General features: G+C 34.4%; 2 protein-coding genes across 2 annotated transcripts in view; one reads left to right on the plus strand and one right to left on the minus strand.

Moving 5' to 3' along the window:
• The first annotated feature begins 742 nt into the window (after window positions 1-742).
• Window positions 743-11,472, plus strand: LOC145890432 (inactive tyrosine-protein kinase 7-like). The gene is made up of 23 exons (XM_082981503.1): window positions 743-871; window positions 997-1,168; window positions 1,477-1,613; window positions 2,479-2,581; window positions 2,737-2,930; window positions 3,305-3,461; window positions 3,768-3,916; window positions 4,727-4,858; window positions 5,034-5,171; window positions 5,483-5,616; window positions 5,922-6,045; window positions 6,761-6,883; window positions 7,183-7,421; window positions 7,726-7,909; window positions 8,379-8,514; window positions 8,608-8,672; window positions 8,730-8,870; window positions 9,038-9,140; window positions 9,523-9,679; window positions 10,106-10,174; window positions 10,234-10,385; window positions 10,713-10,891; window positions 11,063-11,472. Exons 1-23 carry the CDS (start codon window positions 826-828, stop codon window positions 11,260-11,262), a joined length of 3,234 nt encoding a protein of 1,077 aa, XP_082837629.1. The 5' UTR covers window positions 743-825; the 3' UTR covers window positions 11,263-11,472.
• Window positions 11,473-13,628: 2,156 nt separating this feature from the next.
• Window positions 13,629-14,741, minus strand: part of LOC145890433 (integrator complex subunit 3-like) — a 33,475-nt gene continuing 32,362 nt past the window's right edge. The window contains exons 24-26 of the mRNA XM_082981505.1: window positions 14,465-14,591; window positions 14,280-14,394; window positions 13,629-13,814 (exon numbers count right to left, since the gene is read on the minus strand). Coding sequence (XP_082837631.1) covers window positions 13,746-13,814; window positions 14,280-14,394; window positions 14,465-14,591 — 311 coding nt within the window. The 3' untranslated portion in view covers window positions 13,629-13,745. The remainder of the gene's footprint in view (window positions 13,815-14,279; window positions 14,395-14,464; window positions 14,592-14,741) is intronic.

Raw genomic sequence — 14,741 nt, forward strand, 5'->3', positions numbered from 1 at the left:
GGATTGTTGTATGTGGGTAGCGTTTCGGACCTCGTTGCTCCAAGTATACACTCCCTGTACCACAATGACTGAAAGAAAACAGTCGTGAAAAGAAGGAACCCACTTAGTATTTCTAAAGATGGGATAATTTAAAAATTTAAGTTGTAAAGTTATTCCCAAACTGTTAAAAAGCTATATTGTACAAAATTAAAATTATGGAGGTTGTCGTGATTTTACTGCCTTTTGGAGAAAGAAGATAGAAAAATATAATAAAACATCAATCGTTGTAAACTATACACTAACTTCACAGAATTTTGCAAAATGTTTTTGTTGTTGATTTGTCTTTTTTGTTTGTTTGGTTTGAATTCGTTTTATCCGCCACTGATAATACATGTTTGTTTGTTTGTTAGTTTGTTACCAGTTACCACACCGCAGATGCTGTGTGACTCCGTGTTAGTACCAAAAGGTTTTTAGCAGCGAATACTGTAATTTCTAAGAAACTGGTCTTCCCGCACAATTGCTCATTGATTTTATTCCACCGACAATTCACGATATATTATATTCTGGAAAATACTGATACATCAGGACACGGGCATGTCGCAATCCTCGATCAACATAGGTCTATGTAAGATAGGCCACTTAAAAATTGTGCCATGTAACATAGGCTACCCCAAAAGTTACGTTTTGCCAGAAGAGCTTTTAATTTGTTGAATTATATATATGCTGTTTACATACTGGGTCTTATGTAGAATGTTGTTTTTCCAGAGTTTGTTAAACATGCCATTTTGCTGACTCAACAGTGAATCATGCTACTTTTTATTAATTTTTAAGTGTTAAATTTTTATTATGGAATTGAGTTTTATCAGAATTTTCTACTTTTTGTTGCTTGTCGGTAAGTTTTTGGTTAAAAAAACTTTTTTTGGGTTAGTGAAAATGAGTTTCAACTATTTAAATTGTTGAGTAATCATCAACACAACTCTTTGTTTTTAAAATGATTTAAAAGTACTTTTGTTACAGATCGTTGTGTGCTTGTGTTATGCTCAACTATTAAATTCAAAGATGAAAGAACGAGTTTAGATGCAGATGAATCACGCTCTTTTATACTTCCTTGTCAGCTTGAAATGCCGAATCCGCAAGATTATGAGTTGTCATGGCTGTATAATGGAGTCAATGCTGCTAACAAGCGCCGGTAATAGCTTCATGTCATTATCATCATATAGTTTACTCATTATGCAATGCAAAGCAGTTGTCTACTTTGTGTTGGCACAACATACCATAAAGTTAATGGGAGCCTAGTGTTACATCTTCAAAGTAGTTTTGATGATTTGAATTGTGTTTAACGACCTTTCCCAAATTATATATATATATATATATATACAGTATTCAGCAATCGTATAAAAAATAGTAATTTGGTTTTGGACAACTACTGTATATATATAGCATGCTCTCTTATAAAAACATATTTCAAGGTTGTCTATTAAAAGTTGTTTTATGTAGATACGTCAAGAATGGTGATTTACACATTAAAAGTGTGAACAAAACACTGGATGATGGAAAGTTTCAATGTCAAGCAACTTTAAGGGCTGACTCTGATGTTTCCGCAATTAATGCTCCTGTCCAGTTAAACATTAAATGTAAGTTGAATAAAGCTGTGTTTATACATAATATCTAACAAACAGTCTCCAAGATAAAAATATTTAGAAAAAAAGTTATGGTTATGTTTTCGAAGCTAATTTTTGTTGTTTAATAGGACTTCAAACATGTTTTTGTGAGAAGATCCATTTAAAATCAGAAACTTGTAGTTGTGCTTTTATTATTTATTGTCTGTATTCATTTGTATGCATTGCCAAATATCTGCTTGTTAAAAATTTTAATTTGTATTTCTGGTTATTCACAATATGAATGCATGGCTTCACTGCCTTCACTGCCAGTATGTAGGAGAACAGAACAAATATTTCATCAATAGATCATTGGCAGCATCTAATGAGATTTTTATAGCCTTACGCATGTTGTAAAACATGTTTGATCTCAGGGTTTATCTTTACTTTAATCGCGATTCAACAAGAGCTGATACCGCTTCAAGGGGAAGTCATTACATTAATAGGAAGTACTTCAACTAATTGATTACTAATTTTTGACACAAAATTTACAATTTTGTTGTTGCTTTATCTTTGGGGCCAGATGTATAACCTTAATATGTTTGAGAGAGCAAAGTTACTTTCAAATAATGGTTGTTGAATATACAGAATTTGGAGAAGACATATATACAATATTCCATGAAAACAACACTTATTTAATATTTTGTAAAACATGTCTGTTTCCACAAAATCTTGTCAATGATTTTGCATTGCTTTTGAAAGTCACCAATTAAGTGCTACTTTAACAATCTATGTCCCAAAAATATTCTAAACAGTATTTGATTTCTGTTTTTGGCTGTTAAACATGTTTATCAGACAAATCAATTGTTTATGTTATTGTTTAACCAACATTTCCTGTCAGGGGTGGAAGTAGGAGATGTTCAACTTAAGTTTCCATCTTCACCAGATCAGATTTTGCCTGGCAAAAATATCACACTTAAATGTGGAATTGATGGGAAACCAAGGTGGTTATCATTTTTTTTTTGGTTTCTATATTTGTTCCATTTATAACATTGTTAAGCCAAGATTGAGAGAATCCCACTAACTGTTAAAATTGTGTTAAATACATTGTAAAATGGTTGACAGTAAAATCTGTTTTAATTTTTTATTTTATTTGCAGACCTAGAAAAATAACGTGGAGATTTAAAAACCAGTTACTGAAAAGTAACAGTAGCTTTGTGATGTCAAAATTAAGGCTTACTTTGATAAATGTGAGACTAAGAGTGTTTGATGGAATGTACAATTGTTGTGCATCACATCAGAACAAAGTTTATTGTTCCTCATCAAAAAATACCTACAACCTTCATGTGATCGGTAGGAGACTTGTTGTGTTGTTAGACTTTGTACGTAGTGATATGTGATTTTCCAATGCTTAAATTTGCAAAATTTTAATCAAAGTTGTCAAACTCTGTTTTATTTTTATAAATGCAACTAATTTTTATTAAATAAATCATTGTACATTTTTAGTTTTACCATTACTTTTCTGTTGAAGAAAATAATATCATAAGAAATACTACTATTTTGCAAATATGTTTTGCTTGATGTAATTTTTTGGAAATTCATTGTTTGAATATTTTAAATGAACAAAAATCTGATGAGATTGAAAAATAGGGCTTGTTAAATTAAATTTGTGACTGTAATATGCAGTTAGTTTATTTTCCTAATCTTTTTTGAAATGTTCTCTGCAGATAAAAGTGAGCCGAAATTGGTTAAAGAACCACCACCAATAGTTTATGCTGCAAAAAATACATTTGTGCAACTCGATTGTCTTTTCACTGCACAACCATCACCTACTATAAAATGGACCATGGCCGATGGTACAAAAGCTCTCACAAATAAACCAAGGTAAGTGAGTTTTTCTACCTCAAGTGATGTTGAAATGTTTCCTTGTGTTACAGCACATGCTCTATGATATTTGACTAACAAATTAACTTGATAAACATATAGCATGTTTCATTCATATCAGTAATTTGTGTTGTACAATCATACGACAGTATTGCACATTATATATACCAATATATTTGTGACCTTAAATGAAGATTTGAAAACCGGGGTGTAAAATTGTGATGCTGTTCCTTAATGTTAAAGTAATAATAAAGAGTTATTACAAAATAATGTTTTCCACTCAAATTTTACATTTGGTTGCCACAGAATGGGCCAATGTAAAAAACGTTGCATATACGAAAACGGAACAATGACATTACCTTCATTTCGTGAATCTCAAGAATCCACTTTCACTTGCAATGTCTTCCAGTCTGGAGAGAAGAAGAAATCAATATCAACCAAAGTTACACTAGCAAGTAAGCTGTTTTCTGTAACCTGCAACATGTATAAAGCAATGCGTAACTATAGAATGACGAGTTTTGGGGGGTTAGTAAACTTTGTGTTTTATTTTGCTTTTAAATTTGCTTATGTATCTTCCTCTTGCACTCATTATTCTCCAAATAGCACTCAGTTTCATATTATGCTATATCTGGATCAATATAATACAGACAGATAGTGCTAGCCAACTTTTTTATTGACATCAAAAATAGATTGATCTGTAGCCTGGATGTTGTATCTGGGTCTATAGCAGCGGTTGGAAAGTTTACGTTAGCATGCAAAGAGCTAGTTTCCATTTTTTTGCTCTAAAATAAAAACATATTTGGTTGCCACAAAATGTCAACATGATATATTTTCATTCTTTAAACCACAAAAAAGTTAAAAATGTCATAAAACAAAACTTACAAAATGCAAATACAGCTATATCCAAGTACACCAAAAGTCTTAAGTGATTTTGTTTGTTTAAATTTGTTTTTCCTAAATGAGTTTGTTGTCTTCATGGGGCCATAATATAGGGTGAAAGAGCCAAATGTGGCCTGCAAGCCACGGGTTTCTGGCCTCCGCTATATTGCATCGAAACAAGTATTGACATGTTTCTAGCAATATTGAATGTGTTTTTCTCATGTTTTAACTAAATAACTCAACTGTAAATTGCAATTGGCCCCCATATTAGTTGCCTGATGTTTCACACTCATGAGGCACCAAAGAAAAGCTAGAAAACAGCTGCAAGTCACCAAAGCAGATTTCCGATGCATTTAGATTTTTGTCTGATAACAATTTATTTTCAGAGATTGGAAATTTTGAAGTGCCTGAAAAGACACAATATTTGAAGATTAATCAGAACTTTGAGTATGTTTGTGACAATGTTCAACAAATACCTGACAGCACTGTGACTTGGTTGAAAGATGGAATTCCTATTGGTAAGTTATAAAGTATAATGTTGCAAAGAAAATGATCTAATATCACAAGAATTTTTTTTTACTTAATTTGAAGACAAAAGTAGTCCATGGCAGTTGGGTTTTGAAAGTTTTGCAAGCGATAATAAATTATTTCAAAAGTTTATTTCTACTTTTAAAATTGTGGCATGACATGCAGGATCAAGAGGGCATGTGTCACAGACAGCTGGTATGCTCATAATCGACCATGCTGAAAAACAAGATGCCGGGCTTTATACATGTTTGCGGAGGAATATTGCTGGAAATGTCACTTTCAACCTTACCCTACAATTCCAAGGTAAATTAGGATCAACACACATTCTGTAGTTATTTAAAATGTTTGCTGAAGTTTTCAATTCATGTTAATTTTCAACAAATAATTTAGTGTTAAAGGCCCACAAATGCACATTTTTGTGTTGGATTTAAAAAACACTGAAAAAAATCAGTCTTTTACGACATAGCTCAAAAAATATGACAACAAAAAAACATATATATTTAGAGCACAAATATAATAGAACATGCATGTGAGGCGTTGTGTACAAAGCACTGTATTGAAATTGTAGAATAATAAGTACATGACAAATAATGTTGATGTACTTTTTACTTCAGTTCCACCTGTAGTTTATCCATTGGACGACCAAACTGTGGATGAAGGAAGAAATGTAACATGGAGTTGTGTTGTGTCCGATTCAAATGGTGTCAAGTGGTTCAAGGATGGCTCCCCTTTGGAAGACCCAAGATTGGTAAAAGTGTTATTAGTTTTTTTTAACACTTATTAGTTTTTTTTTTGTTGAAAAACTTTTTTTCTTCCATCACAATATCCTTATTTGTAAATCTTGATATTTAAAATATAAAAACAAACAATTCTTGGAAAGTAAGTGGAAAGATAGAAATATACAGGTTATTTTTGTAAAATATTTTGCCAGTTGTCAGGTAATTTAGGAAAACACTTGTGCAAGTGATTAAATTACAACAAGTCAGTGAAAAACCTTTTGTAAGAAGGTACAATTGATTGTTTTTTTTTAAAAACTTTTAAAACTGTTGTCAGGTATTTGATGGAAATCGTCTTCGAATAATAAATGTTGCGAAATCAGATGAAGGGAAATATTTTTGTCAAGCTACAAACAGTGCTGGAAGCTCTGATTCCAATACTGCTACTCTCTCTGTTTCAGGTTTGCAGAAACATTAACATATTTTGGGTAAAAACTTTGTGGCCATAGTTTAATCATAAAACAGATTTAAACAAATCCTGCAAGGCTTGGGCAAAGCAAAACACTATTTATTTTAACTACATTTTTGTCAATAAACATAACTTAAAGGTGTAATTTCAACGGTCACTTTATGTCAAAAAAAATTTTTGGGGAAGTTCTTTGAAACAGGGGAACACAAATCATGCGTTGCTGTGCACTAGTCTGTCATTTTGAGCTTACTAAGAGACTTTGGACCAATTTTATTTCCAAACTGTGTGACTTTTCAGCTGTTGCTCTGATAAAAAAATTGGTGTGTCGTCATTACATTGTGTTAGGGATGGTTGCACCACGGGTTTGCAGAAATCGGGAATCACTGGTTTGCAAGTTTGTCAGTTCAATTATTGAGTTCCCAATATTCATGTAAACCTAAAGTAGGGTTATTCGAATTTAACATTTTCCATGTGCCATGGGGAGGTGTTGTTGTGTTGAGTTTATGTGTAGTGTGTTGCTGTTGTGAGACATGTTACAAAATAAGCAAGAATGCCATTTTGTCAAGGACAAAGTCCTTCTTTCATTTTCTTGTAATTTGTCAGTAAGTCACCAAATCACTGTTCCTTACTTGATGTAACAAAACTACCTGAATCCTGACAGTGGAAACATGTAAGGAAATTTTGGTAAAAAATGCATAATTTTACAGAAACTCTGAAGTTTTCACCCATGTTGAGAGATGTTTGTGTGGAAAGTGGGTTAAAAACCGAAGTTCCATGCAGCGTTTCAGGAGCGAAATCACCACAGATAAATTGGAAATCTTCAAGCAAAAGTAGATTTAGTTGAAAGTGACATCCCATTAGTTTTGTAGTCTTTTTATGTGATCTGTTTAATTTAAGACATTTGTGAACTATTTTTTTTGGCATAAATGGATTATTTGTTTTTATTGTGCTTCTAATCGTTAGGAACAAATACAGAGCTGAATTTAACATTTCCTTAGTGTTTTAAGCTTCATCGTCATTCTCACAGTCAATAGAAATTATCACATATATGTTGTACTGTGTAAAATTTTAATATGCAAAGAATTTATGAAATATTTGGTAAAAATTCATGTTTATTGTGTTTTCGCAGCCTCTGTGAAGACGTTGAGAAATGGGAGTAAAGTTTATTTGGTGTTCGACAATCCCACCAAGTCTGATGCAGGAAGCTACCAATGCTTTGTTACTGAAGCTGGAAAAGTCATTTTATCAAAAACCATCGAAGTAAATGTTGTCAATCCTCCAGAAATAAGTGAATCACCTCAAGACCAAACAAAGTATGAAGGGAAATCAGCTAGTATGGTTTGCACATCAAATCAACAAAACTTACAGGTGATGAATGTTATTGATTTTCAGGATGGGTTTTTAAGTAGTCCTGTTATAGATTTAAGCTATTTTACTTGTATTTAGTCATAAACCTTTTAGTGAGTTTATTTGTTTGGTGGTGTTACTGGTGTTACTGGTGTATATGATTAAATGATTAAACATAATTTATTCAATATATTTTTGCCTACATATAACCTTAGATATCAGGTTTGTTTCCTAGTGGTGACTTTTTTACAATTAATGAGTTTGCCGTGAATACAGACACAAAACTACATTTAATAATAAATAACCTCAACCTTTGTGTAACCAGGTTTCATGGAGGCACGACAATATGGTTTATCGACAAACTACGACAGAAAGACATTTGACTGTGTTTAAGAATGGAACTTTAACAATCCCATCTTTAACTACTTCTGACGATGGAGTTTACACTTGTTCCTATCAAGTTTGTGACTTCACTGTGTCAGCTTCAGCCAAACTAAATGTTCTTCCTGGTAGGTAAATTTTTTTGTAAGACACAAATTTGTACTTATAATGTGACTGTGTTGATTTTAATAATCTTTTGACAAAGAAATACAAAAAAGCTTTGATGGAAATGTCCCATTTTACAAAACTATTTTGGGTGTTAAACTTCAGTTTTACCTAAATTGTGGTCTAAAAACCAATTTTTGAAAAACGTTTTCACATTAAATATTTTGAGTAATCTTTGCATGTAAATGTGTTAATATTAAGGTTGGCAACCAAACTAATATTGCATGCAACAAAAACTGCCCTTTTTCCCATATTTGCCCAAACATTTTATGTGAAGGCTTAGAAGTCACCACAATAATTCAGCCAAGTAATAACTTCCAAACAAACGTTTTGTTGAACTTTTTTTTCTTTAAATCAATCTGACCAGATTCCTAATTTAGGAATGTTATTTTTTTAAATAAATACCAAATATTTGTGAACATTTTGGTATAGAGCCGAAGGAAGCAGAACCTACAGATGAAGCGCCCGCTAGTGGAAATACAACACAACTTATCCAGACGATAGCATTATCTGTTAGTGGAGGGGTGGCGTATGTCCTGATCACTGTTGCACTCATCATATATTTCAGGTGAAGTTGGTTGTTCTGATTTGTTAAATTTTAAGCAAAGAAGTTTTAGAAGGACAAGTTTTATAGAAAAAAAAAAACATTGTTTCGTTTCAGGGGGCGACATAGGAAAAAGCGAAGCAATAAACCGCCTTCTGATGAGGAACAACATATGTTAAATGGTGAAACATCAGCTCAATCACCAAATTCATTTTCCACTTACTAACATTGTTGTATAGGTTTAACAAGAAATGGACAAATTCAAGGTGAAGTTGTTGCCATGGACAACGGAATTCCCCTATCTGTGTTAAGCCGATTGGATCCTGACTTGGAAAATCTTCATTACCCGGCAACCAACATCGATCCAGTCACTGTGATTGGTGGGTTGCAGTCACATGTTATAATACCATTTGCATTTTGTTATTTGTTTATATTATCAATAACATATTTTTTTAACAACTTCATTAACTTAATGCAGAGTAAGTGTTTTGATGTAGACCTCAGTTTAAGTTTATTGGTACCAACTTAAATTTTCTTCAACATTTAGGCAAGGGTGAATTTGGTGAAGTATTTTTGTCAAAGGCTCCTGGATTGTTTCCTGATCTTGAAGAAGATATTCTAGTCATGGTGAAATCACTTGACACAAAAAAGTAGGTTTGTTTCACAATAATCTTCGTATTAAAGTTTGATCAGTGGTATTTTTGACTCAAAATTACTATCAGTTGTCCTGGCAAGAAAGTTATGGATAAAACCAACAGTTAAATAATAGGGATTGATACTCAAGTGGAACCACCAAACATTTAAATACCTCTTTTAGTTATAACAACATTATCACTAATCCTCTATATAAGTAGACTTGGTATTTGGTATCGCAGCTTTATGAATCCTTATTATCAATTTTTAAACAAAGCAAATATTTTACAAAACATATTGTGATCTTATTCATGTAGTTTTTATAAACAATGCTACATGATGGTTGATTATTTGCAGTTGGTTAATTTACCTCTAACAATGTGCGTTGTATGTTTCTAGCATGAATTCAAACGTGGTGGACGCATACAGATGCGAGTTCAATCAAGAAATAAGCACTTTGCACAGATCAATGCATGATAATGTTGTAAAGTTGCTTGCAGTCAGCGGCGATTCTTGCCTAAAACCTAACTACCTCATAACAGAGTACTTAGAATGGGTAAGAAATCACTTTTCTTGGTTGAAAACAAAATACAATTAATAAACCTACTGCCCTATTGATTGTTTTAACCACTTTTATTTTCCTGTTTTATGCCAACAATAGCTCTCTTAAATAAATACTCTCAGCATTGTTTTCTTTCCGAACTAAAATATTTAGCAAGGCATTACACTGAGGTATTTTAAAAACAAACAAAGCATCTTACATAAACGAAACGTTTGTTTCGTTTACCATGTGCTTCGACAATGCTACACACACCCTAAAGTGTCGAAATTCACGGTCTTTAAACAAATCCCACAATAGCAACATAGTTTTAGTACTAATAGTACATCCCCAACGACCGTCCGTGAGCTGTTTTCAGTATCTACCCAACTCTCATCAGCATATAGTTTGTTAGTTAAATTACAATAATTTTTTTGTTTACAGGGAATTTTGAAGTTGTGTTTGCAAGCCTCGAAGCAAGGGACGATTCCAAAACTAACCAAACAGAACAAGGTCTGACGTGAATTTTGCGATGTTTCTAGTTTCCAACATTAACATAACCTTCGTTTCAGATGAGTATGTGTTGCCAAATAGCTTGTGGTTTGGAACATTTGACCAAAAAAGGACTTCTGCATCGAGATCTTGCAGCAAGAAATTGTGTTGTCAGCTCACAACTTCTCGTCAAAATATCAATGCTCGGCCTCAGTGTTGAAGGATTTGAAAAGTAAGTTGTCGTGAAAATGGAGGTTTCAATGTTATACTGATTACATTATCCTGGTCATTGATTTCCATTATTGGCAAAACATATCTTGCACTGCATTTGATATCTGTATCTATTGGAAATACGTCTGTATTTGAATAAGGCTTGCAACTGGTCGTTCCTTATGCATAATATGTCACTAGACTTGGTTTGCCTCCAGCAACTCCAAATAATGCCGTTGCTTGCTTTGGCTTACAGATACCATATCAGTATAATAATAGACAGAAAAAAAATCCACTGTGTCCGACACTTTGACTACAGCTTGATGTAATTTAATATTGCCTTCAACAGCGAATACGTGAAGCACGACGGACGCATGTTGCCTATCCGCTGGATGGCGCCAGAGTGCATAGCGGGAAATCTCTTCTCGGCTCAAAGTGACGTTTGGTCGTTCGGTGTCACGTGCTGGGAAATTTTCAATCTGGGAAAACTTCCTTATGATGATTTGACGGATGATCAGTGCGTTGCAAGTATGTACTTGTGTTACATGCTTTGTTGTAACTTGTTTGTAGTGCAGAAAACCCAAACTATCTCAGTTCACGTTATAAATAATTCCAACCATTGTAATTGTTAACTGCATTTTTACATTGTGTCATAAAGTATGTTGTTTTTTGTTAACACCTTTATATTGTTTTGTGAAGTGTCGATGCAAGAAGAACCCACCCAACTTCCACCACTGGAGGGATCCAAGAGGTTCACGTCACTCATATCTAAGTGTTGCCAAGCAACCATTGCCAACCGCCCGGATATAAAACAAATCACAAAAAAACTTCAGTCTATCACCGGTGAAGTCCCACAGACGGTACAAGCTGACGTAACCCACAGCGGCGATGACGAATGATGACGTCACACGGCAACGCATTCTCAGGGAGAAAGTTGCGGGTTTGTGCGCGGCAGCAGTCTTGCTGCTCGAAGGGAATAGAAGCAGATTGTTCACACCTTTTCATGCTGTGGAGCGAACTACCTTCATTGTTTTGCTGCTTCAATCGTTGTGCGTCCACTACCTTTTTTTACCTATTTTTTTCTGTTTGCAAATAAATCGGTAAAACCATTCTGTGTTTTCAGTATTTGTAGTGTGAGGTAGATTCTCGGTAGAAAGCGATCAAGTTTACGTAATGAGTGCTCGTGAGTACAAGAAAAAAGATGTTGGGCGTTGGTTAATTGATACTCGTTACCTCTGCATTCTACATATATGTCACCGAAACCTTAATGTAACTTCTATAATATCGCTTTTTGGTGTGAGATGAAAGTAACAAAGTAGAAGATCGAAGTAGCTTATGATGGAATATCATACAACAGGGATGGCCTGTTGAAGATTATACAGTTGATCTCGCACTTGATTTTGTGTTGTTATGATCGGTCAATTTTTTGATATATTGAACCGCGTCACCTATGATTCGAGCATTTATCATCAGAAACATTACCCATTCGCTGGCTAACAAGTTGGCCGACCCTGATAAACATGAATGAAGGTTTGAACAAAAAAACAGATCAAGATAAATTTAACGGTACAACAAGCAGTATTTTATTACAGATAGTACTTTATTTCTGCCTTTTCAGGTTTCCTCTTGCTTTGTATCATCAGCTGTTTGACATACTATTGTCACAAAATAAAGCAGTAATTTGGTAAAAAAATTGGCAAAAGTTGCGCTCCAGCTTGTTTTCATTGAACAAACCGCCCATGCAGCAAGATAATCAAAAACTTTCAACTTCCTACATTTATGTAACTTTGTACATATAACTTATGAAAACATAATCTCAGGTTAGTTCAAACCGTAGACAATTGGTGAATTTTAACATTTAGTGGTTGGCATACAAAATGATGAACTGTAAAATTAACAAAGCGAGAATATCCCATTGCTTCTAACCGAACTGCACAAATGTAACAACAACTGTAACCAGACCTAAACAAACAACAAATGCAACCAGACCTAAATGTCCAGCACCAAATGCTTGATTATTTTCACTTTGTCGCAATAAAACCCTATTTTCCAATTTTTTGAATAACATGAAGCCCGTGTCAATTAACACAATTTGCGCCGGCGGAATCTATGTTTGTTTTATCATAGCTTTCGCAGTATTTCATGAAAAAACGAAGATTCAATCAGCCCAAAACGTATGTATGAACACGACTAAAAGGAACATAACGTGTCTATACTGCCGTCTATCTATGATCATACATTTGCAATTACCACAAATGACGATGCTTCGAAGGAATTTTGCTTTGCTTTAAAGTGCATATGACACGGCCATGACAACTTTGCGTAAAACTAAAGATACATCTACAACAAACATATATCCAAAGTTTGACGGTTCTACGTCAACTAAAAAATGTAGAAAACTGCACGAAAAGTAACGGCGACCAAAAATCGTAAACCTTATGCGCTAAGGAGAAAAAGACATCACATAAGGCGCTTGCGTCTAAAAAATGCATTGTTTAGATAGAAGAAGGCGCCTTTTTTGCAGATATCGAATAGTTTCAAACATAGGAGAATCCACAGATTACGTTACCGTAAAGGTCAGGACAGGGTTTTGCATCACACAAAAATTTGTTATTGTGACGTCACGAATCAAAGGCTTATTTGTCCCTAATTAGCGGAAGACCATAGGGTATAGCAGAAACGACATAACTGTGAATGGACAAAACGACAATGCTAAACTAACGGTTTGTCTCTGTCGTGTTTTCAAAAGTTCAAGTATCACGTTAGCGATCATAAATGCTGTAGTAACAAGAACACCCTGTCCCAGTAACTGTTTTATTATTACACAACTAAATAAGACATAATAGGTCGAACAGCGGCCATCTGTCTTTAGCTTAAATTAACATCAAAATCCGTTTGTTGCACTTGTTCACTTTTTGTCCCCTGTTTAATGCAATATTATGCTTAAATCAGTTTTACAATGTTTTCCATTCCTACGCATGAGGCTTGCTGCCAGCACTCGCGCACGACCGAAGTGCCTTCTATGACGTCACGCAACAATATCTCGCTTTCGCTCGCAGCGGCAAAAGTGCGACTTTGATCATCTGTATCTCAGAAACCAGTCGTCGTATCAGGCTACTTTTTTCGCCAAAAATGTTCTCAAGTTATGAACATCTCTTAGTTTGAATATTAACATGTTTTATTTTTACGTGTCATATGCACTTAAAGGTTCCATTTTTTTGTAACCAATGAGGTCATGTCGTGCATTTCAGCAAATTTACCCCTATAACTTAATTGAACGTTACATTACTCATTCACTCGTGTGTTTTATTGCAAGCGAATCAAAATGTCCATTCCAAACAATTTTGTGTTCGTTGATATTTTTCCATGAACTCTCTCTTCTTCACTCGCTATCGGACGAATCGTTTGTCCGAACTTTTCTCCTCCTTTTCTTCTTCGCATCTTCCTCATCCTATAAACACGTGACGTCAAATCAACCAATCAAATCAGAAAGTCAACAACAGGGTAAAAAAACAAGAGCCGAAAGAAGTTTTTTTAACGGCTGCCTGGCAAGGAATAGATTTGAACGTAAAAACAATTCTTGGTTATAAATATCCACCGGCCACGGGTCGAACAGTATGCCATACAACATTGGTTCCAATTTTTACCAAACTGGTGACGAAACTTACGTATAACGATAACTCGTTTTTTTATCACAGCAACAACCAAAACGTCACGAAGTTTAATATGAAAATAAAATTAATAAAGCCTAAATATATAAGCTGGCAACGTCTCAACAACATCAAACAACGCACCATTTGGTTACCTCTGCCATACAACACACTTCGATCAAACACAAATAATCATATGGGACCATAATTGTCGTGACTTTAAAAACACAAAAAATTCGCGTGTTGATTTCTATGGTTCTACACACCGTCGAGCTTCCCGAATTGGAATCGTCGGAGTTCCGTTTGTTGCTTTGCGAAGATTTCGACTTGGACGTTGATCTGTGAGATGTTTTTATTCGCTTTCTCGAGGCGCGCAGATCTCTGCATAACCCACAGGTCAGTTGCCTGCAAACACCCTTTGCTATACAGGAAACGTGTAAAATATATGTACCTGAGAAGGATTTCGTCGTCAGAATCGTTGACCAGAGCAAACAAATCACTGAAGCGTGACTGGCACGATTCATCGCAGTGTTGTTGGACGTGGACGAGACACGCGATTATTGAATCCTGGCTAAAAACTATGAAACACAACTCGATTACACAAGGAATCTTTAGAAATGTCAGATTATTAGAATAATGCTTGCTGGTGCTCGTGCTAATAAAGTCGTTTACTAGCCAGTCTCTTACAAAAGCAGGGCACCAGCAAATATTATAGGCGTAGACCAGAG

This window comes from Ascidia mentula, chromosome 2 (assembly GCF_947561715.1).
Source record: "Ascidia mentula chromosome 2, kaAscMent1.1, whole genome shotgun sequence".
In the NCBI taxonomy this organism is placed as follows: Eukaryota; Metazoa; Chordata; class Ascidiacea; order Phlebobranchia; family Ascidiidae; genus Ascidia; species Ascidia mentula.

Bases quoted from the DNA above. Each gene is read 5' to 3' on its own strand.
- LOC145890432 (XM_082981503.1), top strand. From the start codon at position 826: ATGGAATTGAGTTTTATCAGAATTTTCTACTTTTTGTTGCTTGTCG. The intron at 6,884-7,182 runs GTAGATTTAGTT...GTGTTTTCGCAG, and splicing joins TTGGAAATCTTCAAGCAAAA to CCTCTGTGAAGACGTTGAGA. The intron at 10,175-10,233 runs GTCTGACGTGAA...CCTTCGTTTCAG, and splicing joins AACTAACCAAACAGAACAAG to ATGAGTATGTGTTGCCAAAT.